This window comes from Calypte anna, chromosome 6 (genome assembly GCF_003957555.1).
Source record: "Calypte anna isolate BGI_N300 chromosome 6, bCalAnn1_v1.p, whole genome shotgun sequence".
NCBI lineage: Eukaryota > Metazoa > Chordata > Aves > Apodiformes > Trochilidae > Calypte > Calypte anna.
Window position 1 is genome coordinate 27,440,116 of NC_044252.1, and position 18,009 is coordinate 27,458,124.

Consider the following 18,009-nt stretch of genomic DNA (forward strand, 5'->3'; position numbering starts at 1 on the left):
TGGAATTCCTGTCTGATAATAACATCCCCATCTTGTCTGTTGAAATAAATTATTGCACTTTTGTCTGTTTCAATTAAGGAAAATCCATGAAGTTCCTGGTAGAAAACAGTCTTTTGTTAATCCATGTTACCACAACCAGTACTTTTATTCTGAAAACATAAAGGTGTGAAATACAGGAAGGAATCATCATGCTAAAGAGACAACAAAATCCCAGTTAACAGCTATTTTGCCACTAATAACAGTGTTGTCAAGATTTAAACCATATGACCCAAATGAGAAAAAAAAAAGCAACCAAAACCCAAAAAACAATACCCATGCTTTAAAATACAGTCATTCAGCAGAACATGCAATAACAGCTCTTCCAAGCCTGGGCTACTAATTTTTAGTGCTTGCAAAATAAAAAGCGAACACTTCACTAGTCTGTATGTGCCATTTAAGTGACATTCCAGTTTTGAAATAAAAAAAAGAAGGATCATTTACCATGCTGTTTGTAGATTGGTGGTTTTCTATATATGTTGACACCTTGATCTGTGGAATTGAGAAAAAGAAAAATACGAATACAAAAATTACTTCAGCTGTAGATAAAGATTTCTCCAACACTGAAACAGTAGACAGACCAAATCAAGAATGTAGCACAAGAAAAAGTCAGAGAACTTTTTCTAGCATTGCACAAAATCATATTATTTAAAGAAAAGAAAACATAGGAACAAGTAAAAAGTCGAAGACACGTGGCATGAAGTCCTTTGGAGCTGACTGTGCAACATGTGGATGCATCCCAGTCATGAATCACTGATTTTAAACATTCAGCAGATTATCAGTGGGATAAAAGTTAGAGAGGAAATGCAAACAAGCAAGACAATTCAATGGTGAAGATACAAGCCATTTGGGGAAATCCACCCCAAATAACTTTGGAGGAAAATTGTGCTTCAGTCATATCAGCTCAATTTTCTTTCCAACTGACCATTGATTGAGCAGAGGAGAAGACAGGGAGCCTACAATTCACTTCAAAATCCAGAGAACAAAGTAGGCAGTAGCTGCCTAATACACTCTCTTGTACTGACAACAACACATATAGTGAGCCAAAGGGATGCTTTATGTAGTGTTAACTCATATACCACTCATTTTTAAAACACAAGGCTATATTTTATGTCGTCTTGGTAAATTTTTTTATATAAGGCCCACCACATTGCACCTTATCAATGCAAATCAGTATAAGAACACTTCCTGGAGCTCTAATGCAGTAAATCTACAGCATATCTTAAAGCTACCACACTTTTAGAAATAATGATCAAAGGCAAGAACCAGTTTGTTCTAAACTACCTTCCCACCCGAGGCAACAACTCATGTATTCTGCACAGCTAAAAATACAAATGTTATTCCAAAATCCCTGCTACAGTGCAAAATCTGTCAAAACCTCATTAGAAAACCAATATAAGCTGCCAGGAACCAGAAAATAATATCAGAAACTCATTTTGCTACTTCATACTGCCTGAACAAAGTTTTCAGTTACATTACGATGAAAGATGGGAAAGCATTTTAGAAATCCATGCTGCATATCACAGATCCAATCCAAATGCTACAGCAGGCAACTTAGACTTTAGCAATTAAGAAACCCAGAGTTAAAAATCTGTGGAAAAACCAGAGGCAAATCTTACTCTGCAGAACCCTATATCCTCGACTAAACAAGCAAATTCACTGCACTCAAAGACAAGGAGCTGTTTCATTGTTGTTAGTGATCTGTAACATCTACTTCCCCAGCAGATAAGTATAAATATTACAGTGGTTGTCATGCAGCACTTTTGTGTAAGTTTACACCAGAGAGCTGTAAGGACAGGAACACAGCTCCTTCTGAGGCTGCACTGTGCCAGCTGGAGGGGACAGCTCTGCCACCACACCAGAGGTTATTACTCAAAGTTATTCATGCCAAGTGTGCTTTAGCTTATGCAAGTCCAAGTGAACCAGGTCAGCATAAGCAGTTAAACCAGCCTGTCTTGGCTAAAGTCACCCTGATCTGACAAAACAATTCCCACAGTTTATCTGCCAGATTTGAGGTGAGGAGGAAAAGCAGTAACTACTGGCAGTGCAAAGGGATACTATGCTGAAAGAATCTGAGGAATAACTGGATAACTGGATATAACAAAGCTTTCAGCTAGATTGCAGTCAGAAGATGAATATCAACAGCACCAGGGACACACCACCCTCATCTCAACAAAACCCAAGACAGATGAGCTTCACTGAGGCTGGAAAAAATGTGCAGCTCAGTTGAAAACAGAGACTGCCCTTTACACAGCCTGAGGCATCCCTGTATATCTGCAGTTCTCTGCTGACATCATGTAAGGAAACTTCCTCACCTCTATAGAAAAAAGGGAACACTAAACAAGAACTGCTTAGTTCAAGACTGAAACAACCCACAACAACCTGAATGAACAACATGGCTCACCAGTCAACTCTTTTGTGTGTGCCACTGTGAATCAAAACCCACTCCTCCAAAGGTACCAGAGTTATGCCAGTGCTCGGCTGGTACAACTGCGAGAAAGACCAAGCCCTCCATAGCTTCTATCCAGCCCACAGACCCTGACAACCAAGACATTCTAATGGTGGAACACCTGATCAACAGAATAATTAAAATTAACTATTTTAACCCTCACCATCTCCAAACACACCACTCCTCTCTGCAAGCCCAGGAGCAATTCCAAACCCTGTGGGTGAACCCCATGGTAAAGAGAGTGAAACGATGGAGACAAGACAGGAGTTACAAAGGCTACATTCTACACTGTGACAGGACACGGAGACACAGAGAGTGTCAGCTCCTACCTGGAACATGGAAATGTTTAGGGGCCTGAGCGTAAGTTGGAGTGAGAGGGCGACTGTCGGGCCGGTAAGGGACAGGGGAGTTCCGACCGCTGGACGGCTCATTGCCTCCAATGAGAGAATGGAGAAAACAAAATGAGAAAAAGGGAGAGCAATAAATAAAAAAATAATTCAAAAAAAAAAAATTAAAAAAAGGTAAGCTCAATCAAACCCAAACAAAATCAGTGGAATCAAAACCTCAACTGAGAAAAGAAGTTGAACCAAAAAATATAAATACAAACAATAACAAGAATTGGTAGCCCTGCCAACTTTTTTTTTTTCCCCGATATTCCTGCAGAGACAAAAGTTTGTGTTCAGGCTGGAGTTGAGGTTTAAGCAGCTCAGACTCAATCTGACAGCATGCAGGCAGGAGCTGTGTGCTCACAGCTGGTGATTTAGGTGGGCAGCATGGAAAAAAAGGATGGAAAGTTACTTGGCAATTATTTAGATTGGTGTTTGGAGTTACAATCTGCAGGCACATAGCAGAGTAGTTGGTATGCAAACCCAAAATGAAACCAGCTCCCAAGCAGATAGAAGCAGATGCTTGCAATTACTGTAGTTTCCTAAACAAAAAGCATACAGATGGAGAAGTGCTGTCAGGTCACTTGGCCCATATCAAAAGGTTTAACTGGTCTATACACACTCTTTCTCTGGTTTATCTTCCTGGTAGGAAATTTCTGATATGGCAAAGTAATTTGTAAAGCAATTCAGCCCATCTAATGGCTGTGTCCATATCACTGGGTCCACCCCAAATCTCTGTCAATGCCAATTTTTGGCCCTGTCACAGTAGTGACAATACTTCACCAATGCTGATTTAGCAAATCTGAATCTAAGGGGTAAAAACTTAAATTCTGTTTTGTGCACGTGGTTTGTTCCACTTACAGGATTACTCTTACCAGGCCTATTTCTTTGTCTCCTAACACCACAACAATCCAACAGCCCTGAAAGTTCCTGTGTCTATCCAGGCAAGAGGGCTGTTGCAGAACTATGCTGGTTGACCCCCAAGCATCAAGACTCAGTAGCTAGATATGCAAACACATGACTGTGCACCATAAAAGAATGTCACTGCCTTTTACTTTGTTCCTTTCTTCACACTGCTGCAAAATCATATAAGCAAGAACTGTCCACATGGGTGTTTATTTTACATGGGTGAGGATGACCACAACAGTGAGAAGTAGGGGAGCATCAAACCCTTTGCATTTCCCAGCTAAGCACAAGGACTTTAAAAAAATCCTAGAAAAGACATTAGCAAAGCTAGGGGAAAAAAAAAAAAGGGGGGGGTGGGTGGGAAGACAAGTACAAGGGGGCTATAAAACACAACATAAAAAAACTCCATTCAGCTACAGCTTTCCTGTGTCCTTTTAGAGGATCCACAACCTTTAACTCAGCACACTTCTTATTTATACACTGGGGGAGGAGAAGGAAAAAGGAAGGGTTCTTTAATACAAAAGTTCCTTGTTTACTGCCAACCTAAATGGCAAAAAAAGGGAGGAAAAAAAAATTCTTTATAAACCTGAGAGAGATGTGCCACAGAGGGCCCTGCCAGTATAAAGTTAATCCATCTGCACATACTTGTTTGAAAAATGACAAGGACAGTTCAGAGGGGTCAGCTGTACAAAACTTGTCTAGAAAAATCATGTGCAAAATACTGTATTTACCCATGTGGCTATTTTAGCCCTGAATGACTTCATGTACATAATATTCCCCAAACATGATGGTCTTTCAACCACATGGATTGATGGTGGTTTTCTATTTTGAGTGCAAGCTTCTGGCTAGGTAATAGTTAAGTGCCAAGTTTACAAACTCTGGAAAGCAGTCTGAACAATTATTTAAAATAAGATTCCCATATTCCAACCTATGGTCCTTTACTTGGCAATTCCAGAATCATGTTCTACTTGTCCAGCTTTTGAAATACCATGATGGTGAAACACCTAACTTGGTTAAGCTGATTTTACTTATGTCTTTTGCTTCTGTTGAGAAATTCTGAGTTACTTTTCAGCAAAGTCATAGTTTAAAAGGGTTAAAAAAAAAATTAATATTGAGATGGCCTTGAGATATAGTTAATTCTAAAATCTATAATTTCCATAGAGATATAAAATCATAGAATCATAGAATGGTTTGGGTTGGAAGGGACCTCTAAGGTCATCTAGTGCAGATCCCGTGCATTAAGCAGAGATATCCTCAACTACATCAGGTTGCTCAGAGTCTTGTTGAGCCTCACCTTGAAGATCTCCAGTGATGGGGCCTCAGCTACCTCTCTGGGCAATGTGTTTCACTGCTCCACTACCCTCATGGTAAAGAACTTGTTCTAACATCCAATCTAAATCTGTTCTTCTCTAATTTGAAATCATTGCCTATGACTTCAGGCCTTTGTAAACAATCCCTCTTCAGCCTTTTTGTAGGCCCCCTTCAGACACTGGAAGATCACTATTAGGTCTCCCTAGAGAGATATACAGGTCTCCCCTAATATCATTCTGCCTTTCTGCTTCCATTGGCAGAGTATTCAATGGAAAAAAAAATAATGAAATGGGATTTATTTACCTGTGGATTGTCTGAATAGAAGACTCACAAATACATTTTACCTGTTGGGAATTGGTAGTCAAAATGTGGGCAATGCCTTTATCACCAGCACTGCAAATAGAGGGAAGAAATCCACCTAATACTCCTCTCTTCACCACAACAAGACACAACTGAGTGTGCTGTCATCCATAAACTTATGCTGGCAAAACTTGTATCTTGTGCATAGCAAATCTGCTTAGAGAGCCCTGGTAATGTTGGGTAATACACACAGCACCAGGCTGGCAATTACCAGTGTCATCCTGCACGTGTTGCTTTACAGATGCCTCTGTTGCTTCCTATTTCCTGAAGTTCCTGTGCAGTCTCTCTTCCTAACGACTCCTACTAGTACTGACAAATGACTCCTTTACACCTTCTCCACTGGCAGTCTCATTACCTCCAGATACTGCAAGAGGGAACCGCACATCTACTTAGATTCTCATTAGATCATCCCTGAGGAGCCCACTCTTGTAACAAGGCTTAAGTGCTTCAGGTGCAGCTGGAAAATCACCCTCAATTTATGGAAGCAGTGCCAGCATCTGTGGGACATACACACAGGGAAGCAGAGCTGCTGCCCTACCTGTACCTTCCTCCCAGGGTTAGCATCCTTGCAGCTTTAGATAAAAGTAGGGGCTGTGCATACTCTGAATTTGGGCTTCTTGATGTGCCTGCACAGAAAGCCTCTCTTACTATCTCAGATATACTACAACTTGTGTTAACCCACAAAGCAACAAGAGCTCTCCAGTTTGCCAACACTGTATGAAAAACTACCTCCCACACCCTGGTATGAAGTTGAGTGTGTGTGTGTATTTGTGTGTGCTTGTAGGTGGGTGGGGGATGCTAAGACATAGGTTTAATATAAAAATCAATCACTTGAGCACAGCAGCCTCAGAAGTGAAATTTAGAAGCTTTTTTTTACTTTCATTCTGTTTGCTCCATTAGGTAGTTCTCATTTTCTATAGCTGGATTTGTTAAGCACATTCCCCTGGCAGTCAGGAATAGAATTGCTTGCCTATCCACAGCACAGTGTAATGCAGGTTCCTGCTGACTTCTGAAGTGTTCTCCTCTGGGCTCATTGTGTGATTCACAAACTGAGAGCACAGAATCAGGCCAAGAACCCCACCATGCAACCAACACAGAGCCTTTTGTCAACCTGTTATTTCATTGCTCTGCTTCTGAACAGACACAGGAAAAAAAGAGCTCAACAGCACCTGAAACCCTAAGCCCTGCTTAGGTTTTGTCAAACTGTAATTCATCATCTTGTTCTGATAGGCAGGCTCAGATTCCCAGCACAAAACTGAAAGTCATGAAGCAGCCAAATCATGGCTTTTTCCAGACCAGAGCTTTCAGCTGCATCCACAAAGCCCTGAAAACAGTTACAGCACACAGAGAGCATTTGATTTCAGAGATCTGCCTCAGGGAAGGAAAGCAGTAATTTGTGAAAACCAAGGCCAAAATTCACATAAGGGTGGAGTAGATTCCCTACCAGAGGGGTCTATGAGCAGAGGGAAACACATTGGAACTGTTTTTACATGGACATCTTATGGGGGCTTTGCAATATTCTTGAATGCCTCTGAAAAATTCTAGGCATGTGAGATGAAATCCTGGCTCTCAATGAGAGTTTTTGTCTCTTGATTTCAGTAGGTTCAGAGTTTCTTTCATTCACGGCCTTGTTTTGATTCTTTCATAGCAAATACAGTACTTTATTGAGACAAGACTAAATTCAATGGATAGTCCAAATGAGTTTAAATGAACTCTAAGCTGATGTATATTATACTCTCTCCCAGCTCGTTCAACAAACTCACTAAGACCTTCTGAGGAATATTTAGTCCCCTCACTCCTCAAAGTTCTTGACATTTGGCCATGTTTAGAGGCATGAGCATTACACTTGTTGAAGCATCATGCTGAGTGAAAACACACTGAAACTGAGCTAAAGGTCTTCTTTTCTGCCTTGAAAGAACACAGGTGTAACGTATCAAGTGCCTCTTCTGTTGTCATGCTATTTGAAAATTATGCTCCTTTACCTAAAAACCAAGCCAAGACAATTATAGCTTTAGAAAATCTTTCTTACAAACTTACACTAAGTTCATCTACCTGCTACAAGTACAAGTGGCTTTGAGAAAGTCTTACCAAGTACAAATGAGATCTCATGATGTCTTTTCTTTGAATCACTGCTAATTTATCTACCACATCCACTCAACTCCCACAGTACTGTAGATCTCATTTTGGATATAGTCACAAGGGTCTAAATCCCTAGTTGACCTAAAAATGCTATTCTCAAGGGTAAAATAATGAAGTTTTTTAAACTCTGAAAACAGACACCAAGAATACTCAACACAAACCCCTATGGATAATAATATCAAGGAGGTGCATTAGGTGTATCCAGTGTCATATTAATCTCTCTTTTCTGCTACATAGATCTGAAACAGGGTTACTGGGACATATGTTGTATGCAAGGAGAAGAAATGAAGAAATGTGGGATCAACCTCATTAGATGATAACAAACTATCTCTGAAGTAGTGTGCACAATACAGGCTAAGTGGACTTCCCTCAGCAACTTCTCCAATGTTAAAAAAAAAGACCCTCACATCCCCCCTGAATTATATACTGGCCAAGTTACTTTACTTTATTTCTTCCTATGAAAATACATCTATATGTAACTGTGGAAGGGTTTATTTAACAAAATACTACAGGTCCCTCTCATCTTGTCTTTAAATACAGGTGCACTGTTAGTACCTATATGCATATATGCACAATGTGTATTTTTGGAGTATGTCTGATTAAGAATTACTTTTCCTCAAATTCTTTTCACAGGGTAAGCCAGAGCTTGCTCTGACTTAGGAAACTTCATGAACACTTGCTCATCTCCTGTTTTGTGAGCAGTTGGTTGATCCAAGTGTTATATTCCAGTGTATCTCTCCTGCTACATGGAAGAACCTTCAATTACTGCACTGGCAATCGACAGACAAATCACTACCAAATCCTTCCATATGACAATGTTAATATATTAACAGCCATATCTTTTTTTCACTATGAGATTTGGAATTATTTGATTGTCCTTCTCTGAAGCTTCTGCAGTTTTTCTTATGTCATTCATCTTGTTGGGACAGTAGACCTTCCAATTCAGTTCGCTGTAGATCTTATGCAAGTACCTAAGGTTACTACTCAGATATTTCAGCTGCAGCACCTCTTTCTACTGTCCTATCCATGCATCCTAATATCCACTAGAACAGTGAAATCATCCTCCATACACAAAACCACTAAAGCTTTTGGTTTGTTGTGGGGTTTGTTTTTGGTTTTTTTTTTTGGGGGGAGGGGGGGGAGGGGGGGTTTGAGGAGTCACCTTTCTCTACTGGAAAAAGCAAAAAGAAATTAAAACCACAGGGTATTCCCATCACATTAAACTTGGTACCAACCTCAGGTCACCTTATAGGAAAAAGCTTCTTTTTCTCAACCAACTATTAAAACACTACTCTTTCAATCCAGCCATGTGAATTACACAAGGTGGTATCCTGGTAAGAAGTTAACCCTTCTCAAATGTACCACATCTTTGGATGGTGTACACTGTCACAGTGATAGGAACTTGAGCGTTCAGGAGCTTTGCTGAGTTCCATCACATAAATCCTGTCCAGGCCTGAACCCTAATGCAGAATTTGCAGAAAACTGTGGATTCTAACAATGTGTTCTGTAACATATCTGATAAGAACCATACCCACCCCTTTGTCTATGGTGCTTGTAATTCCACTTGGCCTTTTATACCCATAACAGAGATCCATCCCTAATCTATGTGTTAGGTAATTCTCTGGTATCTAAAAACAACAGGCACAGAGTTCCAATAGTTCTGCTGATTTATCTGTTGAAGAAGCTATTTTATCAACAGAAAATTACACTTGAAAGAGTGTGACCATTAATTTGGATTTATGCTGAAATTTCAAGCATTATGAATTAACTGTATGCTGAAATGAGCAGTGTATATATTTTTAAGGGTCCCAATCTTTTCAGTTTGAGGTGAGATTTTTATTTTTATAATGATGTAATAGGAAGGTTAAAAGTGCATATTAATCATCTAAGAAGAGGCAAAAGTAAAATTAGTAATGGTGATTCAAATGGCTGAGGAGATTTAACATTGGGATCCATAAGCATTTCTTTAAAATTCATGGCAACAGCTACTTTGCAGGTATTTTTTATTATCTTCAAATTATGATTATCTAGTGTTATCCAGTGGTGCCAGGATGGAGCCTATGTTCAGTTTATTCAGCTGCCTCTTTTTAAGTTCTTGTAGGTGATCCAAACTACAACTTTCTTCCCCAACAGAAGCTAGAGGAAAACGACAGTAAAACCACATTCACAGAAAGCAGGAAACAAAACTAAAAGCTTATTGAGCTCAATGAACTCTTTGATGGGACACAATGAAAGAACAACCTTCCTCTAAAACAACCAACCTCTAAACCAAGGAAAATTACAGACTAAAAAAAAAAAAAAAAGAGAAATCACCAGATTATCAGGCAGTGGAAATCCCTACAACTGTATTGCCTTCAGTATTCTCCCTAGCTGAGAAGAGGTCTAGAGATTTTAATTTTGCTTTTTTGGGCACTAATTGTTGCCAATGTGATTAACAACTAAATTTCTTGTTGCCTTTAATCTTCATATAATTTTTTTTTCTTCTCCATATTTTCAGTCACCTTGCTGTCATCCAGGCAATATTTGTAGTCAGTTTTTAAATGCATGTTTTAGGAATTTGGAAATGGTAATTAAATTTTATATGCTAACTGCTGTTATGTAGTGCTTTAGAAAGAAGCTAAATGAGGCACACAGAGGTTCTAATTAGTGAATGATAATGATTTCCTGTTATGTTTCTAATGGGTAATTGCTTGATGGCTCTTCAACTAGGGCCCTTAGAAATAACATATTTCCTCTGAGAAAAGGACATTATGTCTATACTAATGTAGTTCCAAGTGTAATGGCACATTTTGAGGCATGCTCCACGTTACAGCCAAGGGCAGCCTTATGGAGATTACACCTTATTAGCTTTGAGAGAATGCTAATAAATCTCCAGCCTGGAGGGTACTCCCTGAGGAATTCTGGCTCCTTACCTTTGACAGGGGGGATGAAGTGGGAGTTGGGGTGGGAGTCATGGTGAGTGGAGCCGAGACTGCTGGGGTGTGGGTGTGAGAACCACTGCACACCAGCAGAGAGCAGCTCTGGGGCAGCAAGGAATCAGGGGCACAACAAAGTGAAAACAAAGAAAAGCAATAAAGCAATAAGGGAAGGAGGCTTCAAAGGTAAAGGAAAAAAAAAACCCAAACACTAAAAAAAAAAAAAAAAAAAGGCATTGAACAACTAGGATTCTGAAAAGAAGGGAGGAGAAAAGAAAAACAAAAAGGTTAAAGATGTACCAGAGGGTTCATAAATGTTAGATAAAGTTACAGGAAGTATTAGGAGAGAAGCTCAGATTTGAGCTACGTTGCTAATTTGGCATAACATCTATTGGCTTCAGGAACTTCTGATTTATGCCTCCCTACCAAAAAGTAGACTGCTACCAGCATGCAAACATTGCAAACATTGAGGCTCAATTAGTTAAGAAAGCAGCTGTTTTGAAAAGCGCCTGACTAAAAACGTCAGTCAAGGGGCATGCAAGCTGTTTTCTATTGTTTTAAGACATTCCAAAAATGCTGCCAACACCAGCTAGTGCACTGCAGGAAGAAAAGGCTGCAAACTTTTTCAAAACTTGTAGCACTCAGATTTTTGAAGACCCTTATGCTGGCAACGTCAACGCAGTGGTTCACTTCTCTCTCAAGGGCCAGCTGGGAGCCAAAGAGAAGTTATCTCAGGCCACTGGGCTTAGTCAGAGAGAAATTCTTCTTGCAAATAACATGATGATAAGAAGTGCCATTAGGAGAAAAATGGTAAATATACATTGCTATTATTCAGTATGAATAATACCATAGGAAAATTATAAAGTAGGATTAACAAGTACCCCAAAGCAGGGTAGCAAAGATCAAAACAATCAATTCTACAGTTACTTCTGTGTCATATGAGAAACAAACAGGTGAGCCAAAGATGAGATCATCTGAACAGAGATAAGTTTGAACAAATATTTTCTCAGAAAATCCCTCGGCTGCAAACTTTTGAAGATTTTATGTTTGGATCCAAACTCTGGCTTGAGCCCATCCACCCATCACATGAGTTACACAAACAGAGACTGCTGCTGGGCAAGGTCCTTGTCCGAATGCAGACAGTAAAACACAATCAGAGTCAAGTCTGGAATAGGGCCTGGATTTGTTCATATCCCTCATATAACTGATACAATGGAAAAAAAGAACCTCAGAATTGTCAGAATCGAGATAGAAGTTTGCAGCTTTTTCATGCCTTTAAGTCTCTTTTGGTTTCAGTTGTACCATCATCTTAAAATACAGTCATGTCGTCAGCACTAAGTATCAGACACAATTTGCTTCTGTCCCACCTCCCTTAGGTCCTTTAAATAAGGCATTCACTGACAGACACAATCAGCTGCTTTCAGCCCACCCCCACAAGGATGGCTGCAGCATTCAAGTTCCACAGTGGTGGCTCTATTATAACTCTTTAATTTTAAAAATGCAGTTCCCCTTGTATATAGGCTTTTGGCATCCTGACTGTTCAGCTGTTATCACCAAGGAAGATGGAACTGCATGACTGTGTCATTTAATTTAAAAGCAGATCACACAGATTTAATTCATTACCATAAACAATAAAATCAGTCTTCAATGAACAGCATTTAGAGAGACATTTTTTAATGCAGTTTGGGTGTGGATGAACTTCATTTTCCTGTCTTGCTTTTATATACATAACCAGTACTTTTGAATGCACTGGAAACCTGAATTACCTGTACATTTTCTATATTGTACATAGCACTTTTATTTCAGTGCTAAACCAGTAAATGGAGTTTGTGTTTTCAAGGGTTTCCAGGCAATTGCCTATGGCTTTAATTAAGTAATCTACTATGTGAACCATGGGTCTACATTTTAAAAAAATTACAAGCACTTTGGAATATCTGGAGGTTTTGCTGCTGAATCTGACATTCCATGGGTGCACCAAGCTTTAAATGATATTTTTTAGGAAGGAAAAATCCTACATTACTGACTTCCTTATAGTCAGGCCATAACTTTTGTTTCCAATATGAGATCTTTTCCCAGTTCCAAAATGAAGTTTGTGATTCCAACTCAAACCACTCTACAGGTCTATGATTCACTGCTGCAAAGTTCTTCTTACTTTCATAAACATACAGATCAGAAATAAAACCAGAAGATCCATATTTTTTATGTAAGAAATGCTCAACAGCCTTGACCAAAAGACTGCATAAATCAAGAATGAAAAAACAGATAGGAAAAAGAGGACAATATACAACGATTTTTCAAACCTAAATTTTCACTGCTAAGAGAAACAAGTTCCTCCCTGTGTCACAGAGTGACATGATAAAGAAACAACAGTTTTACACATACTTCTAATGCAGTTGCCCTTACCAGGTCTGTGGAAATGCTGAGGTGAACGTGACATGGTGGGTGTGTAGCTGTGCCGACTGTACACTGGAGAATTAATGGAGCCCTGACTAGTGGACCTGTGAATCATACGATCCCGAACATCTTGATAGCCCTGCAGAACAGAAGCATCCACTAATAAATGGAAATGCACATCACACATTTTTAGCAGCACTTTACTTTGATGGATCTGAAGACATTAGCAGAAGGTACTGAAATAACAATATCCCTGAAGCTTTCAGCCTACTTCATTATTACTGTTCTCTAATGAGCTGCTCCAAAGACTCCAATCCAGTTTTATAGCCTGGGTCAGAGTTCAGTCTTGGAAGGTTCTAAGTCCATCTGTAATTCTATTAAATTCAATATAATGCTAGATTTACTCACATTTCTGTGAGAGAAGCTGCATTCAGAGTATGTCTGTACATTCAGCAGATGCAGCATCCTGCACAAGATCCATGAGATTGCTTTCAGCTGGATATCTTGGAGACCAGCAAGAGCTCAGCAACAGCAGCACAGAGCTCTCTGTGGCTCAATTTACCATGTGTCTCAACTAGCTGCATCAAAAGGTATTTAATATCAAAACTAGATTCCCTTTGTGTCTGAAAACATGATGTTTTCTTGTAAATAATTCAATTTATTTAATTTCCTGTTAAGAAAAAAGCCAATTGAAAAAAAAAAAGCCACACCCTCAAAGCCCCACAAAGCAAACTAAACCAGGCCAAAAGGGAGAGGACTGATGTTGATGCATGAAGATTTAAAAGGAATTTTTATAGACACTCTTTTAACATGTAGCAATCAGTGCAACTTCTGTGTTGCAAATAAGGAACCCTTCCCAGCCCCCAAATGATAACGCTTCTGCAGTGGCATCCATTGAACCCCTCAGAAATAACTTCCCAAATGCTTCATGTGATGTTCAAAGTAACATCTAGGGAAAACCAAAACCAAACCATACTTATGTTTTCTTCAAGAAAAAATTGCAATTGTTTTAGTAGCAGACATAGCTTATTATTTAGATGCTTAAAGCAGTATTTTAGCTCATGTAAATTATCCAGCTCCTGAGACCTGCACCTCCCTGTGCAGCAAGAAGGATGTGCAAGAAGTGACCTCTGCTGGAGAAATGACTCTGTTTTACAGATAGCCAACAGGGAGAAGAGGTAGCTTCATTTTTTGTATAATCTGTCAATAAAGACTTGGTGTTTTCCTTTTAGAGTTAACTTCTGTTAAAATTCAATATTCAGAAAAAGTCTGTGGTGAACAGAGATCAGACTGACAGCAAAATCAACACCTGCATTTGATGAAGTAGTTCTATTCACAGTAAAATACACTGCCTCTAAAGGTTCCACTAAACTTACTTCTGCAGAAGGGGTAGGTGATAATGTCCTTGGAGACTGCAAAGACATAAAAATAAGGTTACTGAAACATCATAGTGTGTGCCAGGCCAGAAAATGCCAATCTAAACATTGCTGCAGATACATAGATATATGCACAGCAATGTAAAATGGCAATATAGAAATTACTGAGGCCACTGCAGCACTGGAACTTGCTTTTTCCACATTGCTAGGAACTGGTCCATAAATCATTGAAGCAATTAAAGTTTCTGGGAGACTCTTTATAAGCGTGATTAATTCAGTGAAATATCATGCAACATCATCTCTCAGCCATCTAATCACTGTGGTAATTAAAACATTATCAAAATTAGAAAAGGTTATTAATTTAATAACCATGCCTGTTACAAAAAATTCTTTCAAGTGGAAATCAAAAGTAAATAATCTTAACTCAGAGCTTTGCATGGCATCAGAAATACAGAATAACTTCCAGGATGAAGCATGTTTTCCCTTCAACACATACTCTGGCAAAAAATGTGCTTTTCCCCAAGGCCTACCATTTCACACCATGCAAAGGAGTGCACAGTTGTCATCAACATTGCTTTGATGTGATCTCCTTTAAATCTCTGTGTTCTTCCATGGTTACATAAAGAGAGCAGACAGGAATCACAAGCATATATATTGAAAGAACTCCACAAAGGCCACTGGGCAGAAATATGCGCAATATTATAAAAAGTTTCTATTCCAGAAACAGGGAAACAGAGGCAAGGAATACCTTTAGAAATGAAGCATAAGATCATACATATGGTGATTGCACAAACAAAAATAAAGTCTATGTATAATTACCACTTATGTGCCCTTTAATTACAAGACAATTTGAAGCCGGAAGATCAGGCTTTAATTATTTTTCTTTATGCCTTAAACTTCAATATTATTTAATTGCCATAATAAAATGGGCAAGAGATTATGTTTTTAAATAAGACCACAATTATTACAGAATGACACAGCTATAAAGATAATGTCTCAGAAGCAAAACTGCTGATTGTGGTCTAGCTCTTACAATAACATACAGCAGCAGCAGTGTAAAAGATGCAGAATTTCAGGTAATAAATATCCAGCCATTCATTTTGCATGGAGAGATCATTAACTCTTATGGAGCTGGTGGTACTGTGAATGCAAAGTATCCAAACAAAGGAGTGATATTTTTTGAGTACTGAACATCTCCTTTTCATCAAGTTTCCATTAAGTTTTTTAAAGACCGCTTTCATTACTTTCCTTCAAACTCTTAAATGTCTTTTATATTTTTGTTTTCCTAATCCTGCATAATTTCTATATAGCAAACCACCATTTCATTACAGGTCTAACAGCAACAACTATAAAAATTTTGCTCCACATAAAACATATTGTACACAGTGGTTTCTAACATCATTCTCCACAAGAACTGAGAGCTAATCTAAAACTTTCAATATGAATAAGAAAAGCACACATTGTGATGTGCATTCCCATGTTTACCTACTAGTAATTTATTTGTTGCTGTAAAAAAACAAATTTCCATACTACAGTGTGGTTACCTAGGTGCTATGGTTATGACTACTGTAAGACGTAGTCACAGGAATCTAATATAGGGAAGGTATCCCAGAAATTAATATGCTGAATCCATGACCAACATTCCATGTATTATTATTCCATCACTAACTGATTTCCTCTCATTGATTTTTGGGAAATAGAACCATATTCTGCAGCCAAATTTCTTATGCACAGGTGAACTGCCATATCCTAAACTTTGAGTCTGCCAAGGACTACTTCGTTCTTCTTTTAAAATCTAGTCTATTGCAGAAGTCTTTACACTAATCAGAAAAGAAAAAGTCTGGGCAGAGAGCCAGTTCTGACCAAATTTATACTAAACTTCTACTCACTGCAGCACGTTCAATGCTCTATCACTTTGAGATCTAGAGGGCTGCTCCAGTATCTGAAGTCATACAGGTAATTCTGTGCTTTGTGTAATTTCTGAAAACTTTTACAGGTGTAATTTTATAACAAAACTTCCAGCATTTCACCCAACTTCATTTTAATTGTCTTTTTATTTAACTACCAGGTAAGACACTTGCTCCATTTTCAAGTATCTATCACATTAGAAAAAGACTTTTCTCAGCTTATGACAGCTTGTTTACTGAAAGCTCTTACATTCAGTGCTTTCAGCTGACAGAATACCAGAAACAAGGGACATGCATGTAAAATGTTGCTTTGCTCAATATTTTTGCAGCAAAAACCAGTGCTGAGAAAATACTTGGATTTCAGCACCAATTTGGGGGCTGCTGGGAGGTCAGAAATTATAGGACATGAAGAACCCTCAGCAAGTTTCTGGAAATCTTACCACTTTCTTAAGGATCTGCCTTGATAGCAGTAAACTTACTTACACTTCTCATCTCTTATCCCTTCACCTCTTTTCCATTGGAAGCCGGGAACCCGGTCCCACCAGATGGCGCCAGGGGAGACACAGCCACGGGGCGGCCCCCAGAGACAACGAGAGAGACCAAAGCAATCCCAAAGCCTCATCCTGCCCTTGATCACTGCCTGTGGCTAAAATAATAGACTTCTCGTAGGTCATTCCCTGCAATTAAGATTTGCTTTCACTACTGGATTATCTTTGATAGCTATTGCACGACTCCTCCATCCACCCAGAAATCTTTCTTACCTCGGTTGGGTGATTTGCTCTTTTAACTCATAGTGAAGGATGTTTATAGGGTACAAGCTTCAGCTCAGGCTCCCCTTTTATTTAACACCACCACATACACACACTTTGCAAAAACAATGCAGGTAAAAACACTCGAGGACTGCAAATCCCTGCCATGCCACCTACTTTGCTTAAAGATTATGGTGACTGATGCATTATTTATCAAGATTGGGGTGACTTGATTATCACAACACAAACACAAAGGAAGAAATCAAATGCCTCCACCCTGATGGCTTTGTGTTCTCATTAGGGCAAGGGAAGGGAGGACAAACAGGTACAAAGAGGTGAGGTAACTTGCCCAAGGTGACAGGAGTCAGCAGTAGCGTTGGGTGGAAAACCCAGATCCTCTGAAAAGAAGGTGAGAACTCTTGTTTCCAGAACAAATTTCTGTGGCCACTAGAAATTGTTTTAATGTTGGTGAAAAAGAGGGTAACAAAAATCCAAAGGCTTTTGCTTATTTCCAGAACAAGGATAAGGGCAGAAAGCTTCCACCAGACTGCTTTATCAGCTTCCAACAGCTTTACTGCTTCATGAGTAAGGAGCTTCCTTTTAAGGATTAACAAATATTTCAGCTTCTCTGGGTGAGATTAGTTCCTCCTCTGTGACTATCAAGAGACTTGTGTTAACAGGGAGTTTTGTGGAAAGGGTCAGGCCTGTTGGAACTTGTCAGAAGTCACCAAGGTGTTTCATGGTGTTGTTGAACCAGATATCAGCTGGGTTCACTACCAACATAGATTTGAGGAGGGAAATTCTGTGATGTTCTGACCTGTAAATCTCTTATTTTATTCCTGAGCTGAACAGACTGCTGTATTTCCGACTCATGGTATAATTTAAAAGAATCGCCCTATAAAACCTTAAAGAATAAAGGAGAAAACTGAGGCAGCTCTGATATGCTAATGGGCATAGCACTTTGCTAAGAAAGCAAATTATCAGTGACTGACAATCATGACACTGATCTGGGCATCTACAGACCACTGGTATCTGAATGATTTATCATATTTCATTTTGGCTCAGCTCATCATCTGACTCA

The 18,009-nt window shown here is 39.1% G+C and overlaps 1 protein-coding gene across 15 annotated transcripts in view; it reads right to left on the reverse strand.

Moving 5' to 3' along the window:
• Positions 1-18,009, reverse strand: part of ABLIM1 (actin binding LIM protein 1) — a 147,104-nt gene that overhangs the window by 19,907 nt on the left and 109,188 nt on the right. For 9 of the 15 annotated variants that reach the window (XM_030453082.1, XM_030453074.1, XM_030453078.1 and 6 more), the window contains 4 exons: positions 14,273-14,308; positions 12,906-13,035; positions 2,815-2,919; positions 481-528 (listed from right to left, as the gene is read on the reverse strand). In XM_030453082.1, coding sequence (XP_030308942.1) covers positions 481-528; positions 2,815-2,919; positions 12,906-13,035; positions 14,273-14,308 — 319 coding nt within the window. The remainder of the gene's footprint in view (positions 1-480; positions 529-2,814; positions 2,920-12,905; positions 13,036-14,272; positions 14,309-18,009) is intronic. The other 6 variants (XM_030453083.1, XM_030453081.1, XM_030453080.1 and 3 more) reach the window with 1 other exon arrangement.